Source organism: Cervus elaphus, chromosome X (assembly GCF_910594005.1).
Source record: "Cervus elaphus chromosome X, mCerEla1.1, whole genome shotgun sequence".
In the NCBI taxonomy this organism is placed as follows: Eukaryota; Metazoa; Chordata; class Mammalia; order Artiodactyla; family Cervidae; genus Cervus; species Cervus elaphus.
In genome coordinates, this window is record NC_057848.1 from 26,722,195 (window position 1) to 26,739,399 (window position 17,205).

General features: G+C 44.4%; 2 protein-coding genes across 4 annotated transcripts; both read left to right on the forward strand.

The window, feature by feature from the left end:
• Nucleotides 1–4,197: 4,197 nt before the first annotated feature.
• Nucleotides 4,198–5,571, forward strand: LOC122690677 (EKC/KEOPS complex subunit LAGE3-like). 2 transcript variants are annotated; one of them, XM_043897574.1, is made up of 3 exons: nt 4,198–4,605; nt 4,932–5,048; nt 5,259–5,571. In XM_043897574.1, the coding sequence occupies exons 1-3, from the start codon at nt 4,265–4,267 to the stop codon at nt 5,395–5,397; spliced, it is 597 nt and encodes a 198-aa protein (XP_043753509.1). In that variant the 5' UTR covers nt 4,198–4,264; the 3' UTR covers nt 5,398–5,571. The 2 variants fall into 2 exon arrangements, with proteins under 2 accessions (XP_043753509.1, XP_043753508.1); XM_043897573.1 differs by having other exon boundaries at nt 4,199–4,605; nt 4,932–5,057.
• A 9,420-nt stretch (nt 5,572–14,991) lies between these two features.
• Nucleotides 14,992–16,365, forward strand: LOC122690681 (EKC/KEOPS complex subunit LAGE3-like). Of its 2 annotated transcripts, none has more exons than XM_043897581.1 (3): nt 14,992–15,399; nt 15,726–15,842; nt 16,053–16,365. In XM_043897581.1, exons 1-3 carry the CDS (start codon nt 15,059–15,061, stop codon nt 16,189–16,191), a joined length of 597 nt encoding a protein of 198 aa, XP_043753516.1. In that variant the 5' UTR covers nt 14,992–15,058; the 3' UTR covers nt 16,192–16,365. The 2 variants fall into 2 exon arrangements, with proteins under 2 accessions (XP_043753516.1, XP_043753515.1); XM_043897580.1 differs by having other exon boundaries at nt 14,993–15,399; nt 15,726–15,851.
• The last annotated feature ends 840 nt before the right edge of the window (nt 16,366–17,205 follow it).

Here is a 17,205-nt window from a genome sequence, read left to right on the forward strand (position 1 = left end):
GGTTATTTGTTACGTCCTTTGTTCCAAAGGGAAAAAATTGACACCAGTGACTTGAAGATGATTCTGCTCCCTTTAAAGCATTCATTTTGCTAGAACTATTAGAAACATTGCAGTGTGCTGTACTGAAAGTAGGAATATAGTTTTAAAACCCTTTGAACAAAGTATGTGCATAACCAGTCCATGAGATGAAACAACACAATGCATGTTGCCTTTTTAATGTAAATACCCTTAGGTATCATTTAACAGCTTTAAAATATTGTGGTTTAGTAAAGTTGATACCTGGTTATAAATATTATGCCTTTATTTTTGGTTAGAAGAAGAATTATTTTTAGCCTAGATCTAACCATTTTCATACTCTTAACTTACTGAAACAGATTCAAAGAAGTATCAAGTGCTATGCATTGAAACTTGTTTTTAAATGTTAACTGGCACTATGTATATTAATGTAAAACAGTTGTTAATCTACTCAAGTTTTCAGCTTGCACTGCCTGGTACAAGAAGGCAATTTTTGTGTATTGTTACAGTTTCAGGTTATTTATATTTGATGTTTTGTAAAACTCAAATACAACTATACTGTACTTGCGGACCAAATAAATGACATCTGCATACTTGTTATACATGCCTGCACAGTTCATATTTCTGCTGCCTTACTGGGTTTATACATTGTATTTGCTGCAGGCATACTATATTCTTTCCTTTTAGAAAATTAACTCAGAAATGGATTACCATAGATGAGTACTGTTTACCACAGATGAGTACTTTTAAAAAGACAGCTAGCTTTTAAAGGCATGTTGCTTTTTAAATGATTGTAAACTGTTGGCCTTCTGTTGAGAACATTCAAGTGATCTTTGCTCAGCCCCAGTAACTTGGAGTCGTGGATTTGAGATTCCACATGGCAGGTCTCCTCCACTCTGGGTGTCCCCAGGTCATCCAAGGCCCTTCTTGCATGTACCCTTCCGGGCCCAACTCTGACCAGCACATGTGGCCAGGCCAGGCCGATGGATCAGCACCCACATCTCCTGGACCTCCGAACACCTTGGCCCCTAGGCTGCTCTCCTGCAGATGTGCCTGGAGTTTTCAAATAACAGAAACCCATGAAGCTGTTTTCCCTGTTCTGTACCTCTGCCTTGGTGTTTTTGGCCACAGTCAATGAAATTTCAACTTGGTAATTCATTATGTTGTTCCCCGTTGTGTAATTCTTACTCTGCCATCCAGCTTACGAAGGTTTCATTTTCCTCCAGAAAAGAATTTTTTTTGAAATTACAGAACTGTGTTACAGATAAAAGTGGAATATCCTGAAATACCCTCTCAGAAGCAAATTTTGGTTAACTGGTTGGTCGCTGATGGTTATCTCCGGTTTTGAAATTTTGAAATCTGAAGAGTTCTCGAGAGAATCTGAATTTTGGAAGTCTCCCCATTCCTTAAAACCTCATCCACCCTGCCTTTTTCGACACAGTTATCAACAGTGTATTTCCAGCATTTTATGTTCTTTTTTTTTTTTTTCTTATGTGAATGTATAGTGGCATTAAATGCCAGTGTGATTTGTAGAATGTGTTTCTCTCCTGGCAGCGGTTTTCAGTTTTGCAGCAACTCTATTATTACTTTTCCAGCCGTTTCTGTTTTTATAAAAATCTGGGTTTATCAGCAAAGCAGGCATGGCCACAGTGGTCTTGTTTAACTAGACTAAGATCCAAACTGCAACTATGTCCCTGGAGTGTGGAGGTACTTTAGATCTGGCCTTTGTATTCATGGTTTTCCCAGGTGAGTCTTCTCAGTTTATGGAGCTGGAAGCAAGGCTCAACAAGCATGTTTCCCCAGCAGCTCCAGCCTGAAACAGTCTGACAAACCATATTCCAGCCTCATTGGGAGCAGTCTGGTGACTCAAGTTTACCTAGACAGTCCCTTCTCCCAAAGATCATGCTGCATACTTGGCAGGTACCATGAAAGGATTCCGTGTTTTAATGAGAGCCTGAACCATTAACGGAATAACTGATCAGGCAAAGATCATCAGTGGATGCAAAACCTAAAAGGCTACTAAGGAGCAGAATCTTTGTGGAGTGCTCAAATGTTGCTATATAAACTTGAAAAGTGTAAAGCTCTTTGTCTTGACAATAGACTGATCTATCATCATTGTAATCAAGTGATCAAACCAGGCATCACTAATGGGACAGCCTGGTATGTGCTTCCTGATAGGAGATGATGATTTGAAGGATCCAACACCTAGGCCCCTCCCCACCCCAAAAAGGTAACTTGAATTTAACATCTAGACTTCCAACCAACAGGAAGCAGAGGAGTAGAGAAGCGAGTTACACATTAAGGGGAAATAATTGGGTGAATATAGAATGTGTGACATTCTAGAACTCAAGTGTAAAATGATTCTTGTGACAATTGGAAATTTGAAAGTGGAACAAATTGGGTGATAATGGATTTCTTAGCTGTGGTATTGTTCTTATAGTTATGTAGGCCATTGTCCTTGAGAGAGATTAGAGATGAAGCTCACAACACCTACAGCTTCTAAATGGCTCAGCAAAATAAAAAATACAGGAAGAAAAACAAAATTAACATTGGATTTCAGTGGAGCCTATATATATTGTTTATTGTGCCATCTAACTTTTCTCTGAGAACTTTAATAAAAGTGGAGATATATTTTGTATTTTCCTTTAGTGCCTCTGTGACTTTTTCAAGTTTTGTACTGAGTATATATCCTGTGATTGGAATCAGAAAAGTAATAAAGATTATCAAAAATGCCAAAAAAAAAAAAAAAAGAGTCTTCTCCAACACCACAGTTCAAAAGCATCAATTCTGTGCTCAGCTTTCTCTATAGTCCAACTCTCACATCCATACATGACTACTGGAAAAACCATAGCCTTGACTAGATGGACCTTTGTTGGCAAAGTAATCTCTCTCCTTTTTAATATGCTGTTTAGGTTGGTCATAACTTTCCTTTCAAGGAGTAAGTGTCTTTTAATTTCATGGCTGCAATCACCATCTGCAGTGATTTTGGAGCCCCCCAAAATAAAGTCAGCCACTGTTTTCACTGTTTCCCCATCTATTTGCCATGAAGTGATGGGACTGGATGCCATGATCTGAATGTTGAGCTTTACGCCAACATTTTCACTCTTCTCTTTCACTTTCATCAAGAGGCTCTGTAATTCTTCTTCACTTTCTGCCATAAGGGTGGTGTCATCTGCGTATCTGAGGTTATTGATATTTCTCCCGGCACTCTTGGTTCCAGCTTGTGCTTCCTCCAGCCCAGCATTTCTCATGATGTACTCTGCATATAAGTTCAATAAGCAGGGTGACAATATACAGCCTTGATGTACTCCTTTTCCTATTTGGAACCAGTCTGTTGTTCCATGTCCAGTTCTAACTGTTGCTTCCTGACCTGCATACAGGTTTCTCAAGAGGCAGATTGGGTGGTCTGGCACTCCCATCTCCTTCAGTGTTTTCCACAGTTTATTGTCATCCACATAGTCAAAGGCTTTGGCATAGCCAATAAAGTAGAAATAGATGTTTTTCTGAAACTCTCTTGCTTTTTTGATGATCTAGCGGATGTTGGCAATTTGATCTCTGGTTCCTCTGCCTTTTCTAAACCCAGCTTGAACATCCGGAAGTTCAGCGTATGGACTGTAAGAAGTATTAGCTCTCACTACAGATGAAGAGCACAGGTACGGATGTGGAGTGGGCAGAGGGAGGACACTGGTGGGTCGTTTGGCTTAGCCCCTTGCCCTCTAGTCCATTTTAGGTCTAGTGAGCTCCCTTCTACAGCATGACTATTCTTACAAATGTCCCCCCAACCTGACAGAGGGCCCCTGAGGGAGAGATGTGTCCAGGTTCCCTGCTTAGACTGGAAACAGTCACATGCCCTGAGGAGTGGGGCAGGGTCTTTTTGAGCACGCACACTGAGGAGCAGCCCCAACACTGAAGAGTGGAGCGCCACCCAGAGGCCTCACGGTTGAGCCATTTACCAGGTTTCTGGCCTGAGGCAGGGTTGACTTAGAAAGCCCAGACCACGTGGGTGTGTGCCTGCGCACGCACATTGGGGCGACATGGCTCAGGAACACGTGAAACTTCAGCAGGGGGCGCCCACTGCCCTAGAGCCTGCATTCAAGGCGGGAACCAATGATTGGTGGGAACTGATCGTGAGGCAGGACCAGGGTGTGTGTGCGCAGGCGCTCTGCCGATCGGGTCGCATTACAGGGCTGGGATTTGTAGAGACGGTTCAGTCTTTCCCACCGCTGAGGGAGGAGGAGAGCGGTTCAAGATGGAGTCCGAGGCACACGGTGGAGGAGCCATGAGGGCAGCCGATGAAGACGCAGGCGCCGTGGCCTCTGCAGCAGGCACAGCACATGGCCCCCAAGGTGTGCCGGGTGGTGCTGGTGGCCACGATGGCTCTGGCCACCCAGCTGGCCCTGGTGACACCGTCAGTCGAGAAGTCCCCGCCGGCTCCAGCGACATGGCTGATTCCAGAGACCCCAGCACTGCCGGAGAGTCAGGTGGCGCAGCCGCTGCCATTCCGCAGATCCCGGGGGCACGTCACGTTCCAGGGCCTGGTGGAGATGCTGCACCCGGAGCCGGAGTTCTGAGTACCCGAGTCTACCACTTGTATCCTATTCCAGGAGCCCCAGTGGGCCAAGCAGCCACAGAGGTCGGGGTGTGGGCTAGGGGTGGTTTGGGGGGATGCAGGCAATGGGGCTTAAACTGTAGGAGGAGGGTAATCTGGGAGGCTGGAGGGTATGGGTCAGGGGTTGTCTGGCTGCCAGGGTATGGTGGTGAGGGAAAGCAACCCGAAAGGATCCAGAGGGTCGGGAGGTGATAACCAGGGTGTCCAGTGGCGGCCTTGTAGGAGAAGGTGGGTCTCCGTGAGCAGGGAACCTGACTTACAGGCAAAATGACTAGTGTGAATGGTACCTTAACCGTATCTCCACCAGCAGCCTCTCAGTGCCTTTCTCATCACATGCGGAGGCGGACAATGCCCGCCACCTCCTGACTCGACGTACTCAGCTAAGATTGCCGGTTCGGAGGGACCTCTACCTTAGTGGCCGCATGTTGGTTCTGTCAGTACTAAAGGGAGCTGGGGCGAGGGAGGGAGTGGTGAGTGGTGACCAGTCTAAGCTCGGGAAGAGCCATAATGGAGGGTTAAGCCTAGAGGAAAAGTGTGGTGCTCTGGGCTTGTTGGTGTGCGTGGACAGAGGGAGGACATACTCCTCTTCCTCCTTCTCCGCAGGAATTTGAATTTCATTTTCCTTCCCTTTTAGCCGATTGACTGCTGAAGACCCTGGCCTCCTCCAGACGGCCGTCGCCTTCTTTCAGGAGCAGCTTTCCCTGGTGATGCAGACCGTGGAGCATTCTGGGCCCCCCCTTTTCGATCAGTCTCGGAACAGGAGAGGGCCTTAAACCTAGCCTATGTGCCCTAGCCTCAAGTGTCCTTCCCGAGGGCATTGCTTTCTGCAGCAGTTTAATGGGGCTTCACCTTGTGCCTGTGCTGCTGTTTGGGGGCTCAATGTCCACACAGTTTTTTGGTGATTGTTAACTGCAGAAAATAAAACTGAGCTACTATGCTGTCTCTGACATTAGTTTTAGTTTGTTCACTTCTGAATACTGTGTTCATCTTCAGGTTGGAAGGGAGATTCTGAGATCCCAATATTCAAGGAGTACAACATAAGTGAAGACAATGTCAGAAATGGGGGAATAAGAATGTTGTGTACTGCCATTCAGTATTGATTTTGGAATATTTTGTCAGTTTTATAGTTACATTTATATATTAAGATATAATACCAGAACGTTGTTGTTGTTGTTCAGTCTCTGACTTGTGTCCAACTCTTTGCAACCCCATGGACTGTAGCAAACCAGGCTCTGTGTCCCTGTTGTATCTTGGAGTTTGCCCAAGTTCATGTCCACTGAGCGTGTTATGCTGTCAAACCATGTAATCCTCTGTCCTCCCATTCTCCTTTTGCCTTCAATCTCTCCCAACATCAGGGTCTTTTCCAGTGAGTCAGCTTTTCACATCTGCCGGCAAAAGTGTTGAAGCTTCAGCTTCAGCATCAGTCCTTCCAATGAAAATTCAAGACTGATTTCCTTTAGGATTGACTGGTTTGATTTTGCAGTCCAAGGCACTGTCAAGAGTATCCTTGTATCCTGAAACCATGCTAAACTCATTAGTTAATTATAATAGCTCTTTTGTAGATCCCATTGACCTTCCTACATAGACAATCATTTTGTCTGTAAATAAATACACATTTACTTCTTCCTTTCCAACTGATGCATTTCAACTGATTTCTGTTAAAATGAACTCTCCAACACTTTGGCCACCTGACGCGAAGAGCTGATTCATGTGAAAAGACCTTGATGCTGGGAGAGATTGAAGGCAGGAGGAGAAGGGAATGACAAAAGACGAGATGGTTAGATGGCATCATGACTCCTCGGACATGAGTTTGAGCAAGTTCTGGGAGATGGTGAAGGACAGGGAACACTAGTGAGAAGCAGTCCATGGGGTCGCAAAGAGGTAAACTCAACTGAGCAGCTGAACAACAGCACACTGATTTCTGTTACAATGGATTGGAGTTTCCTGCTTCTTTGCCTCCTGATAATTTGACATTTGATGCTAAGCATTATCAAATTTCCCTTGCATGCTTGATATTTTTCTATTCCTAAAAGTATTCTTGAGCTTTATTCTGAAATCATGTTAAGATGCTTGGAAGCAGTTTGATCCTTTTGGGTCTTACTTTTTAAGATTGGCTCTGTAGGACCAGAGCAGATCTTAGTGTAGGATGAACTTAATTAACTGAAATAGTCAATGTCTGAGAAGGCTGTAGTTGGAAACAAAGACTCCTTTTAAAAATTTTATTCATGAAAATTATTTGTTTATTTTTGGCTTTGCCACCTCTTGTTATCTGTGTGCAGGTTTTCTGTGCTTGCAGCCAATGGGGGCTACTCTCTAATTGCAGTGCTCAGGCTTCTCCTGTGTTGGAGCATGGACTCTAGATCAGGGTGAGCTCAGTAGATGTGGCACATGGGCTTAGTTGAGCCAGGCGTGTGCTGTCTTCTTGGCCCAGGGATCAAACCCGTGTGCCCTGCATTGGCAGGCAGATTGTTAACCACTGGACCACCACAGAAGACAAAACAAGGAGTCCTATACAGTATCAGAGTGATAGTAAAATCTATCTGGACATTTGATTGGCACTTTCTATTACAAGATGCTCATATCCTTTGACCCAGTTTTGGGAATCTATTGTAGGAAATTTCTTGTATATGTGAGCAAGGCAGAATCAACCACAGGATTAATCACTGCACTGTTTGTCATTGTGAAAAATTGGTAGAATGCAAATCCAGGGGGAAACATTGACTAAATCATGGTAATTCCATCCTGCTGGAATAATATATGGCAATCAGAGAGCAAACCAGAGAGCTGTGAACTAATATGGAAAGAAATGAAAGCAAACTGTAGAATTCTGGGTCTGGCATATTCCTGTCTTTCAGGACTTTCTGAACATATGAACATGTGGGACAATGCTGAGTATAACCACCCAGAATAAGTGCCTCCCCCTCCAATGTCATCACCAGACATTAGGGAGAATCATTTCAGTATTTAGATTTCCATGTTGCTTAGCTATCTTCATAAAGAATCATGACTTTTGAAATGATGTTGCTTTGGAATAGAGTGGTTTGCTCCATTTCCCCATTGAAAAAAAGCACTGACTTAGAAACTCTAATTCAGCAAAGGTCTGTGAGGGGGCATTGTGAAGAGGACATCCCCAAGAAGTGGATGTGGAACCCCAGCATCAGAGGATGGAAGCTGATGGGAGGGTCAGAAGCAGGGCTGATGCTCACATTAAAGAAGAATCTTTCCTACCTTGGTTTAAAAATATATATATATTAGAAATTGATTTTTAATTTGATGAAAAGTCTATACCACCATCAAGGACATCTATGGGTTTTTTCACCTGGCATCCATTTCCTTCTCTTGGTTCTGGTATCCTCCTGTCACCCTGGGAAATCACCCCTTTCTTTTTCTCTCGCCCATTATGATTATGATAGAGTTGACTTCACCTCCAATTCCAGGAGTGGGCATGTGGCTCAGGCCTGACCTATCAGAGCACTTCTTTCCTCCAGCTGTGGTGATCCCATCCGACCAGTGACACTTTGGGAGTTGTAGGGGAGGCAGGCTGGCAAGGGACAGAGGGGGAGCTGGAGCGAGAAGGCAGATCTCAGGGAACCAAATGTTGGATCCAGCCTTGCCTGAAGAAAGAAACTACCTCTATATCTTGTAGTTACACAGACCCAGAGACTCTCCCTGTGACTTAAACCAAGGTGATTATTTTGTATTCATTTGTTCCTTTTTTCACTTGCAATAGCAAAGTCTTTATTATTGAATTGAGGTAGCACAGTTTTATTTATTACTTAATTTTCTTGCTAAGGGATTGTCTCTTAGGTGAGAAACCACCAAGCCATATTGCTAGGAAAGGAGACAAATGAGAGTTTTTGTGGGTAAATCGCCAAAAAGGGAGGGGAGGGTTTACAACAGGCAGCTGGAGAAAAGGGCAAAAGCTGCAGAAGGGGCACTGGGGATAGCCCTTTCTAGACAATGCTCCCCAAACTGGCAGAGAACGGTGAAGTCAGTTCACCAGGGGGATGGGACTCTCATCTGATTCTCCCTCAGCCAGGAAACTTGGAATCATTCAGCTACTTTGATCCCATACATGGACTGCTGAAGCTGCTAGGTTGCTTTAAAACCTGTCCGGTCCTGTAATTATTCAGTTCCAAATCCTCCAGCGGGCTCCCTCTCAAGAGTTCAAGCCACAGCCTTTCAGTGGACTGTAAAGACCTATGTGGTCCAGCCTGCATCTTTTCTTGTTTCACAACTTCCCTTTCCAGTATCCCTTTGCCTAGTTGGATCCAGACACACAGGGAACCTTGCCCTTTATGAAACATCATGGTACATTTAATAAAACTTGTCATACACAAATTTGTGTGTGAAAACAATGGGAGAAATTGAAGGAAACCTAAAAATATAGAGACACATCACATGCATATTCTTCAATCATGTCTGATGAGAAGATATTGTTCAGGGATCAGTTTCCCCCAAACACATCTATAGAGTCCATGAAAATGGCAGGAAATATTTTTGGAGAAATTGATGAGCTGATTTCTTAAACAAATTCTTACTTTCTTTTTTTCACTGCATCCGGTCTTATTTGGGGAAAGTGGAAACTTCATTGTGTCCCGTGGGATCTTTTGTTGCAGTGCACAGACACTCCAGACACAAAGCCCAGTCTCAGTAGTTGCTCCACTGCATGTAGGATCTTAGTTCCCTGACCAGAGATTGAAGCGACGGCCCCTGCATTGTGAGGCAGGTTCATTTTTAAAAGATTCATTTGTTTGTTTGTTTATGTAATTTTGGCTTGTCTGGGTCTTTGCTGCTGCACACATGGGGTCTTTTTAGTTGTGGTAAGTGGGGGCTACACTCTAGTTACAGGAGATAAGCTTCTCATTGCGATAACTTCTTTTGTTGTGGAGAACAGGCTCTAGGCGCTCCAGCTTTAGCAGTTGCAGCTGGTGGGCTCTAGAGCACAGGATCAGCAGTTGCGGTGCTCTGGCTTAGTGGCCTTTCAGCTTGTGGGATCTTCCAGGAGCAGAGGTCAAACCTGTGTTCCCTGCATTGGCATGTAGAATATCAACCACTGGACAACCAGAGAAGGCCCTGATGAGCTGATATTGAAATTTATGTGAGAACACAACCCTGACGATAGCCTAAAGAATTGTAACTATGCAAAAATAAAGAGACTAACACAGCCTAATTTCATAGCTTACTCTACATGTCCAGTACTGGAGCTGTGGATCCATGGGACAGGACTGACAATCCAGAAGCATTTCCAGACATATATGTGTGGTCAATGGATATTCAGTAGAGGAGTTTAGATAATTCAATGGAGGGAGGATAGTCTTTTTTTGAACAAGTGGTTGTGGAATAGCCATATGGGAAAAAAACAAACCTGTATTTCCTTGTGTACTTACCTTCCATCATTCACAAAGACGTTTAGACCAGTGTAGAACAATTTTTTTGAATAAACAACCAAACCCAAGAAAGAAGCTTCTTGTGCCTTGTGCACTGGATGCTCCCAACCCTAACTGTTACGTATGTGCCAGCAAGCCAGAGGTGACTGTGCAGCTGAATGTTCATAAAGTGACTGTTCTCACCTTACAAGATAAGATTGTGAAAGAAAAATTTGCTATGGTAGCACCAGATGTCCAAATTGAAGATGGAAAAGGAACAATCCTAATATCTTCAGAAGAGGGAGAGACAGAAGCTAATAATCACAAGAAATTGTCAGAATTTGGAATTAGAAATGGGAGCCGACTTCAAGCAGATGACTTCCTTCAGGACTACACTTTATTGATCAACATCCTTCATAGTGAAGACCTAGGAAAGGATGTTGAATTTGAAGTTGTTGGTGATGCCCCAGAAAAAGTGGGGCCCAAGCAAGCTGAAGATGCTGCCAAAAGCATAACCAATGGCTGCGACGACGGAGCTCAGCCTTCTGCATCCACAGCACAAGAGCAAGATGATGTGCTCATAGTTGATTCGGATGAAGAAGGTCCCTCAAATAATGCTGATATCAGTGAAGACGAAAGAAGTCGCAAGAGGAAGCTAGATGAGAAAGAGAGCGTCAGTGCGAAAAGGTCACGCATAGAGCAGGCAGAGGAGCTTGATGAGGTTATAGCATTAGATTGAACAGAACTGCCTCTGAACGGAACCTCTTACTCTATTAAGGCCTTCTGGGCAGAACCAGGTTATTTGTTACGTCCTTTGTTCCAAAGGGAAAAAATTGACACCAGTGACTTGAAGATGATTCTGCTCCCTTTAAAGCATTCATTTTGCTAGAACTATTAGAAACATTGCAGTGTGCTGTACTGAAAGTAGGAATATAGTTTTAAAACCCTTTGAACAAAGTATGTGCATAACCAGTCCATGAGATGAAACAACACAATGCATGTTGCCTTTTTAATGTAAATACCCTTAGGTATCATTTAACAGCTTTAAAATATTGTGGTTTAGTAAAGTTGATACCTGGTTATAAATATTATGCCTTTATTTTTGGTTAGAAGAAGAATTATTTTTAGCCTAGATCTAACCATTTTCATACTCTTAACTTACTGAAACAGATTCAAAGAAGTATCAAGTGCTATGCATTGAAACTTGTTTTTAAATGTTAACTGGCACTATGTATATTAATGTAAAACAGTTGTTAATCTACTCAAGTTTTCAGCTTGCACTGCCTGGTACAAGAAGGCAATTTTTGTGTATTGTTACAGTTTCAGGTTATTTATATTTGATGTTTTGTAAAACTCAAATACAACTATACTGTACTTGCGGACCAAATAAATGACATCTGCATACTTGTTATACATGCCTGCACAGTTCATATTTCTGCTGCCTTACTGGGTTTATACATTGTATTTGCTGCAGGCATACTATATTCTTTCCTTTTAGAAAATTAACTCAGAAATGGATTACCATAGATGAGTACTGTTTACCACAGATGAGTACTTTTAAAAAGACAGCTAGCTTTTAAAGGCATGTTGCTTTTTAAATGATTGTAAACTGTTGGCCTTCTGTTGAGAACATTCAAGTGATCTTTGCTCAGCCCCAGTAACTTGGAGTCGTGGATTTGAGATTCCACATGGCAGGTCTCCTCCACTCTGGGTGTCCCCAGGTCATCCAAGGCCCTTCTTGCATGTACCCTTCCGGGCCCAACTCTGACCAGCACATGTGGCCAGGCCAGGCCGATGGATCAGCACCCACATCTCCTGGACCTCCGAACACCTTGGCCCCTAGGCTGCTCTCCTGCAGATGTGCCTGGAGTTTTCAAATAACAGAAACCCATGAAGCTGTTTTCCCTGTTCTGTACCTCTGCCTTGGTGTTTTTGGCCACAGTCAATGAAATTTCAACTTGGTAATTCATTATGTTGTTCCCCGTTGTGTAATTCTTACTCTGCCATCCAGCTTACGAAGGTTTCATTTTCCTCCAGAAAAGAATTTTTTTTGAAATTACAGAACTGTGTTACAGATAAAAGTGGAATATCCTGAAATACCCTCTCAGAAGCAAATTTTGGTTAACTGGTTGGTCGCTGATGGTTATCTCCGGTTTTGAAATTTTGAAATCTGAAGAGTTCTCGAGAGAATCTGAATTTTGGAAGTCTCCCCATTCCTTAAAACCTCATCCACCCTGCCTTTTTCGACACAGTTATCAACAGTGTATTTCCAGCATTTTATGTTCTTTTTTTTTTTTTTCTTATGTGAATGTATAGTGGCATTAAATGCCAGTGTGATTTGTAGAATGTGTTTCTCTCCTGGCAGCGGTTTTCAGTTTTGCAGCAACTCTATTATTACTTTTCCAGCCGTTTCTGTTTTTATAAAAATCTGGGTTTATCAGCAAAGCAGGCATGGCCACAGTGGTCTTGTTTAACTAGACTAAGATCCAAACTGCAACTATGTCCCTGGAGTGAGTGTGGAGGTACTTTAGATCTGGCCTTTGTATTCATGGTTTTCCCAGGTGAGTCTTCTCAGTTTATGGAGCTGGAAGCAAGGCTCAACAAGCATGTTTCCCCAGCAGCTCCAGCCTGAAACAGTCTGACAAACCATATTCCAGCCTCATTGGGAGCAGTCTGGTGACTCAAGTTTACCTAGACAGTCCCTTCTCCCAAAGATCATGCTGCATACTTGGCAGGTACCATGAAAGGATTCCGTGTTTTAATGAGAGCCTGAACCATTAACGGAATAACTGATCAGGCAAAGATCATCAGTGGATGCAAAACCTAAAAGGCTACTAAGGAGCAGAATCTTTGTGGAGTGCTCAAATGTTGCTATATAAACTTGAAAAGTGTAAAGCTCTTTGTCTTGACAATAGACTGATCTATCATCATTGTAATCAAGTGATCAAACCAGGCATCACTAATGGGACAGCCTGGTATGTGCTTCCTGATAGGAGATGATGATTTGAAGGATCCAACACCTAGGCCCCTCCCCACCCCAAAAAGGTAACTTGAATTTAACATCTAGACTTCCAACCAACAGGAAGCAGAGGAGTAGAGAAGCGAGTTACACATTAAGGGGAAATAATTGGGTGAATATAGAATGTGTGACATTCTAGAACTCAAGTGTAAAATGATTCTTGTGACAATTGGAAATTTGAAAGTGGAACAAATTGGGTGATAATGGATTTCTTAGCTGTGGTATTGTTCTTATAGTTATGTAGGCCATTGTCCTTGAGAGAGATTAGAGATGAAGCTCACAACACCTACAACTTCTAAATGGCTCAGCAAAATAAAAAATACAGGAAGAAAAACAAAATTAACATTGGATTTCAGTGGAGCCTATATATATTGTTTATTGTGCCATCTAACTTTTCTCTGAGAACTTTAATAAAAGTGGAGATATATTTTGTATTTTCCTTTAGTGCCTCTGTGACTTTTTCAAGTTTTGTACTGAGTATATATCCTGTGATTGGAATCAGAAAAGTAATAAAGATTATCAAAAATGCCAAAAAAAAAAAAAAAAAGAGTCTTCTCCAACACCACAGTTCAAAAGCATCAATTCTGTGCTCAGCTTTCTCTATAGTCCAACTCTCACATCCATACATGACTACTGGAAAAACCATAGCCTTGACTAGATGGACCTTTGTTGGCAAAGTAATCTCTCTCCTTTTTAATATGCTGTTTAGGTTGGTCATAACTTTCCTTTCAAGGAGTAAGTGTCTTTTAATTTCATGGCTGCAATCACCATCTGCAGTGATTTTGGAGCCCCCCAAAATAAAGTCAGCCACTGTTTTCACTGTTTCCCCATCTATTTGCCATGAAGTGATGGGACTGGATGCCATGATCTGAATGTTGAGCTTTACGCCAACATTTTCACTCTTCTCTTTCACTTTCATCAAGAGGCTCTGTAATTCTTCTTCACTTTCTGCCATAAGGGTGGTGTCATCTGCGTATCTGAGGTTATTGATATTTCTCCCGGCACTCTTGGTTCCAGCTTGTGCTTCCTCCAGCCCAGCATTTCTCATGATGTACTCTGCATATAAGTTCAATAAGCAGGGTGACAATATACAGCCTTGATGTACTCCTTTTCCTATTTGGAACCAGTCTGTTGTTCCATGTCCAGTTCTAACTGTTGCTTCCTGACCTGCATACAGGTTTCTCAAGAGGCAGATTGGGTGGTCTGGCACTCCCATCTCCTTCAGTGTTTTCCACAGTTTATTGTCATCCACATAGTCAAAGGCTTTGGCATAGCCAATAAAGTAGAAATAGATGTTTTTCTGAAACTCTCTTGCTTTTTTGATGATCTAGCGGATGTTGGCAATTTGATCTCTGGTTCCTCTGCCTTTTCTAAACCCAGCTTGAACATCCGGAAGTTCAGCGTATGGACTGTAAGAAGTATTAGCTCTCACTACAGATGAAGAGCACAGGTACGGATGTGGAGTGGGCAGAGGGAGGACACTGGTGGGTCGTTTGGCTTAGCCCCTTGCCCTCTAGTCCATTTTAGGTCTAGTGAGCTCCCTTCTACAGCATGACTATTCTTACAAATGTCCCCCCAACCTGACAGAGGGCCCCTGAGGGAGAGATGTGTCCAGGTTCCCTGCTTAGACTGGAAACAGTCACATGCCCTGAGGAGTGGGGCAGGGTCTTTTTGAGCACGCACACTGAGGAGCAGCCCCAACACTGAAGAGTGGAGCGCCACCCAGAGGCCTCACGGTTGAGCCATTTACCAGGTTTCTGGCCTGAGGCAGGGTTGACTCAGAAAGCCCAGACCACGTGGGTGTGTGCCTGCGCACGCACATTGGGGCGACATGGCTCAGGAACACGTGAAACTTCAGCAGGGGGCGCCCACTGCCCTAGAGCCTGCATTCAAGGCGGGAACCAATGATTGGTGGGAACTGATCGTGAGGCAGGACCAGGGTGTGTGTGCGCAGGCGCTCTGCCGATCGGGTCGCATTACAGGGCTGGGATTTGTAGAGACGGTTCAGTCTTTCCCACCGCTGAGGGAGGAGGAGAGCGGTTCAAGATGGAGTCCGAGGCACACGGTGGAGGAGCCATGAGGGCAGCCGATGAAGACGCAGGCGCCGTGGCCTCTGCAGCAGGCACAGCACATGGCCCCCAAGGTGTGCCGGGTGGTGCTGGTGGCCACGATGGCTCTGGCCACCCAGCTGGCCCTGGTGACACCGTCAGTCGAGAAGTCCCCGCCGGCTCCAGCGACATGGCTGATTCCAGAGACCCCAGCACTGCCGGAGAGTCAGGTGGCGCAGCCGCTGCCATTCCGCAGATCCCGGGGGCACGTCACGTTCCAGGGCCTGGTGGAGATGCTGCACCCGGAGCCGGAGTTCTGAGTACCCGAGTCTACCACTTGTATCCTATTCCAGGAGCCCCAGTGGGCCAAGCAGCCACAGAGGTCGGGGTGTGGGCTAGGGGTGGTTTGGGGGGATGCAGGCAATGGGGCTTAAACTGTAGGAGGAGGGTAATCTGGGAGGCTGGAGGGTATGGGTCAGGGGTTGTCTGGCTGCCAGGGTATGGTGGTGAGGGAAAGCAACCCGAAAGGATCCAGAGGGTCGGGAGGTGATAACCAGGGTGTCCAGTGGCGGCCTTGTAGGAGAAGGTGGGTCTCCGTGAGCAGGGAACCTGACTTACAGGCAAAATGACTAGTGTGAATGGTACCTTAACCGTATCTCCACCAGCAGCCTCTCAGTGCCTTTCTCATCACATGCGGAGGCGGACAATGCCCGCCACCTCCTGACTCGACGTACTCAGCTAAGATTGCCGGTTCGGAGGGACCTCTACCTTAGTGGCCGCATGTTGGTTCTGTCAGTACTAAAGGGAGCTGGGGCGAGGGAGGGAGTGGTGAGTGGTGACCAGTCTAAGCTCGGGAAGAGCCATAATGGAGGGTTAAGCCTAGAGGAAAAGTGTGGTGCTCTGGGCTTGTTGGTGTGCGTGGACAGAGGGAGGACATACTCCTCTTCCTCCTTCTCCGCAGGAATTTGAATTTCATTTTCCTTCCCTTTTAGCCGATTGACTGCTGAAGACCCTGGCCTCCTCCAGACGGCCGTCGCCTTCTTTCAGGAGCAGCTTTCCCTGGTGATGCAGACCGTGGAGCATTCTGGGCCCCCCCTTTTCGATCAGTCTCGGAACAGGAGAGGGCCTTAAACCTAGCCTATGTGCCCTAGCCTCAAGTGTCCTTCCCGAGGGCATTGCTTTCTGCAGCAGTTTAATGGGGCTTCACCTTGTGCCTGTGCTGCTGTTTGGGGGCTCAATGTCCACACAGTTTTTTGGTGATTGTTAACTGCAGAAAATAAAACTGAGCTACTATGCTGTCTCTGACATTAGTTTTAGTTTGTTCACTTCTGAATACTGTGTTCATCTTCAGGTTGGAAGGGAGATTCTGAGATCCCAATATTCAAGGAGTACAACATAAGTGAAGACAATGTCAGAAATGGGGGAATAAGAATGTTGTGTACTGCCATTCAGTATTGATTTTGGAATATTTTGTCAGTTTTATAGTTACATTTATATATTAAGATATAATACCAGAACGTTGTTGTTGTTGTTCAGTCTCTGACTTGTGTCCAACTCTTTGCAACCCCATGGACTGTAGCAAACCAGGCTCTGTGTCCCTGTTGTATCTTGGAGTTTGCCCAAGTTCATGTCCACTGAGCGTGTTATGCTGTCAAACCATGTAATCCTCTGTCCTCCCATTCTCCTTTTGCCTTCAATCTCTCCCAACATCAGGGTCTTTTCCAGTGAGTCAGCTTTTCACATCTGCCGGCAAAAGTGTTGAAGCTTCAGCTTCAGCATCAGTCCTTCCAATGAAAATTCAAGACTGATTTCCTTTAGGATTGACTGGTTTGATTTTGCAGTCCAAGGCACTGTCAAGAGTATCCTTGTATCCTGAAACCATGCTAAACTCATTAGTTAATTATAATAGCTCTTTTGTAGATCCCATTGACCTTCCTACATAGACAATCATTTTGTCTGTAAATAAATACACATTTACTTCTTCCTTTCCAACTGATGCATTTCAACTGATTTCTGTTAAAATGAACTCTCCAACACTTTGGCCACCTGACGCGAAGAGCTGATTCATGTGAAAAGACCTTGATGCTGGGAGAGATTGAAGGCAGGAGGAGAAGGGAATGACAAAAGACGAGATGGTTAGATGGC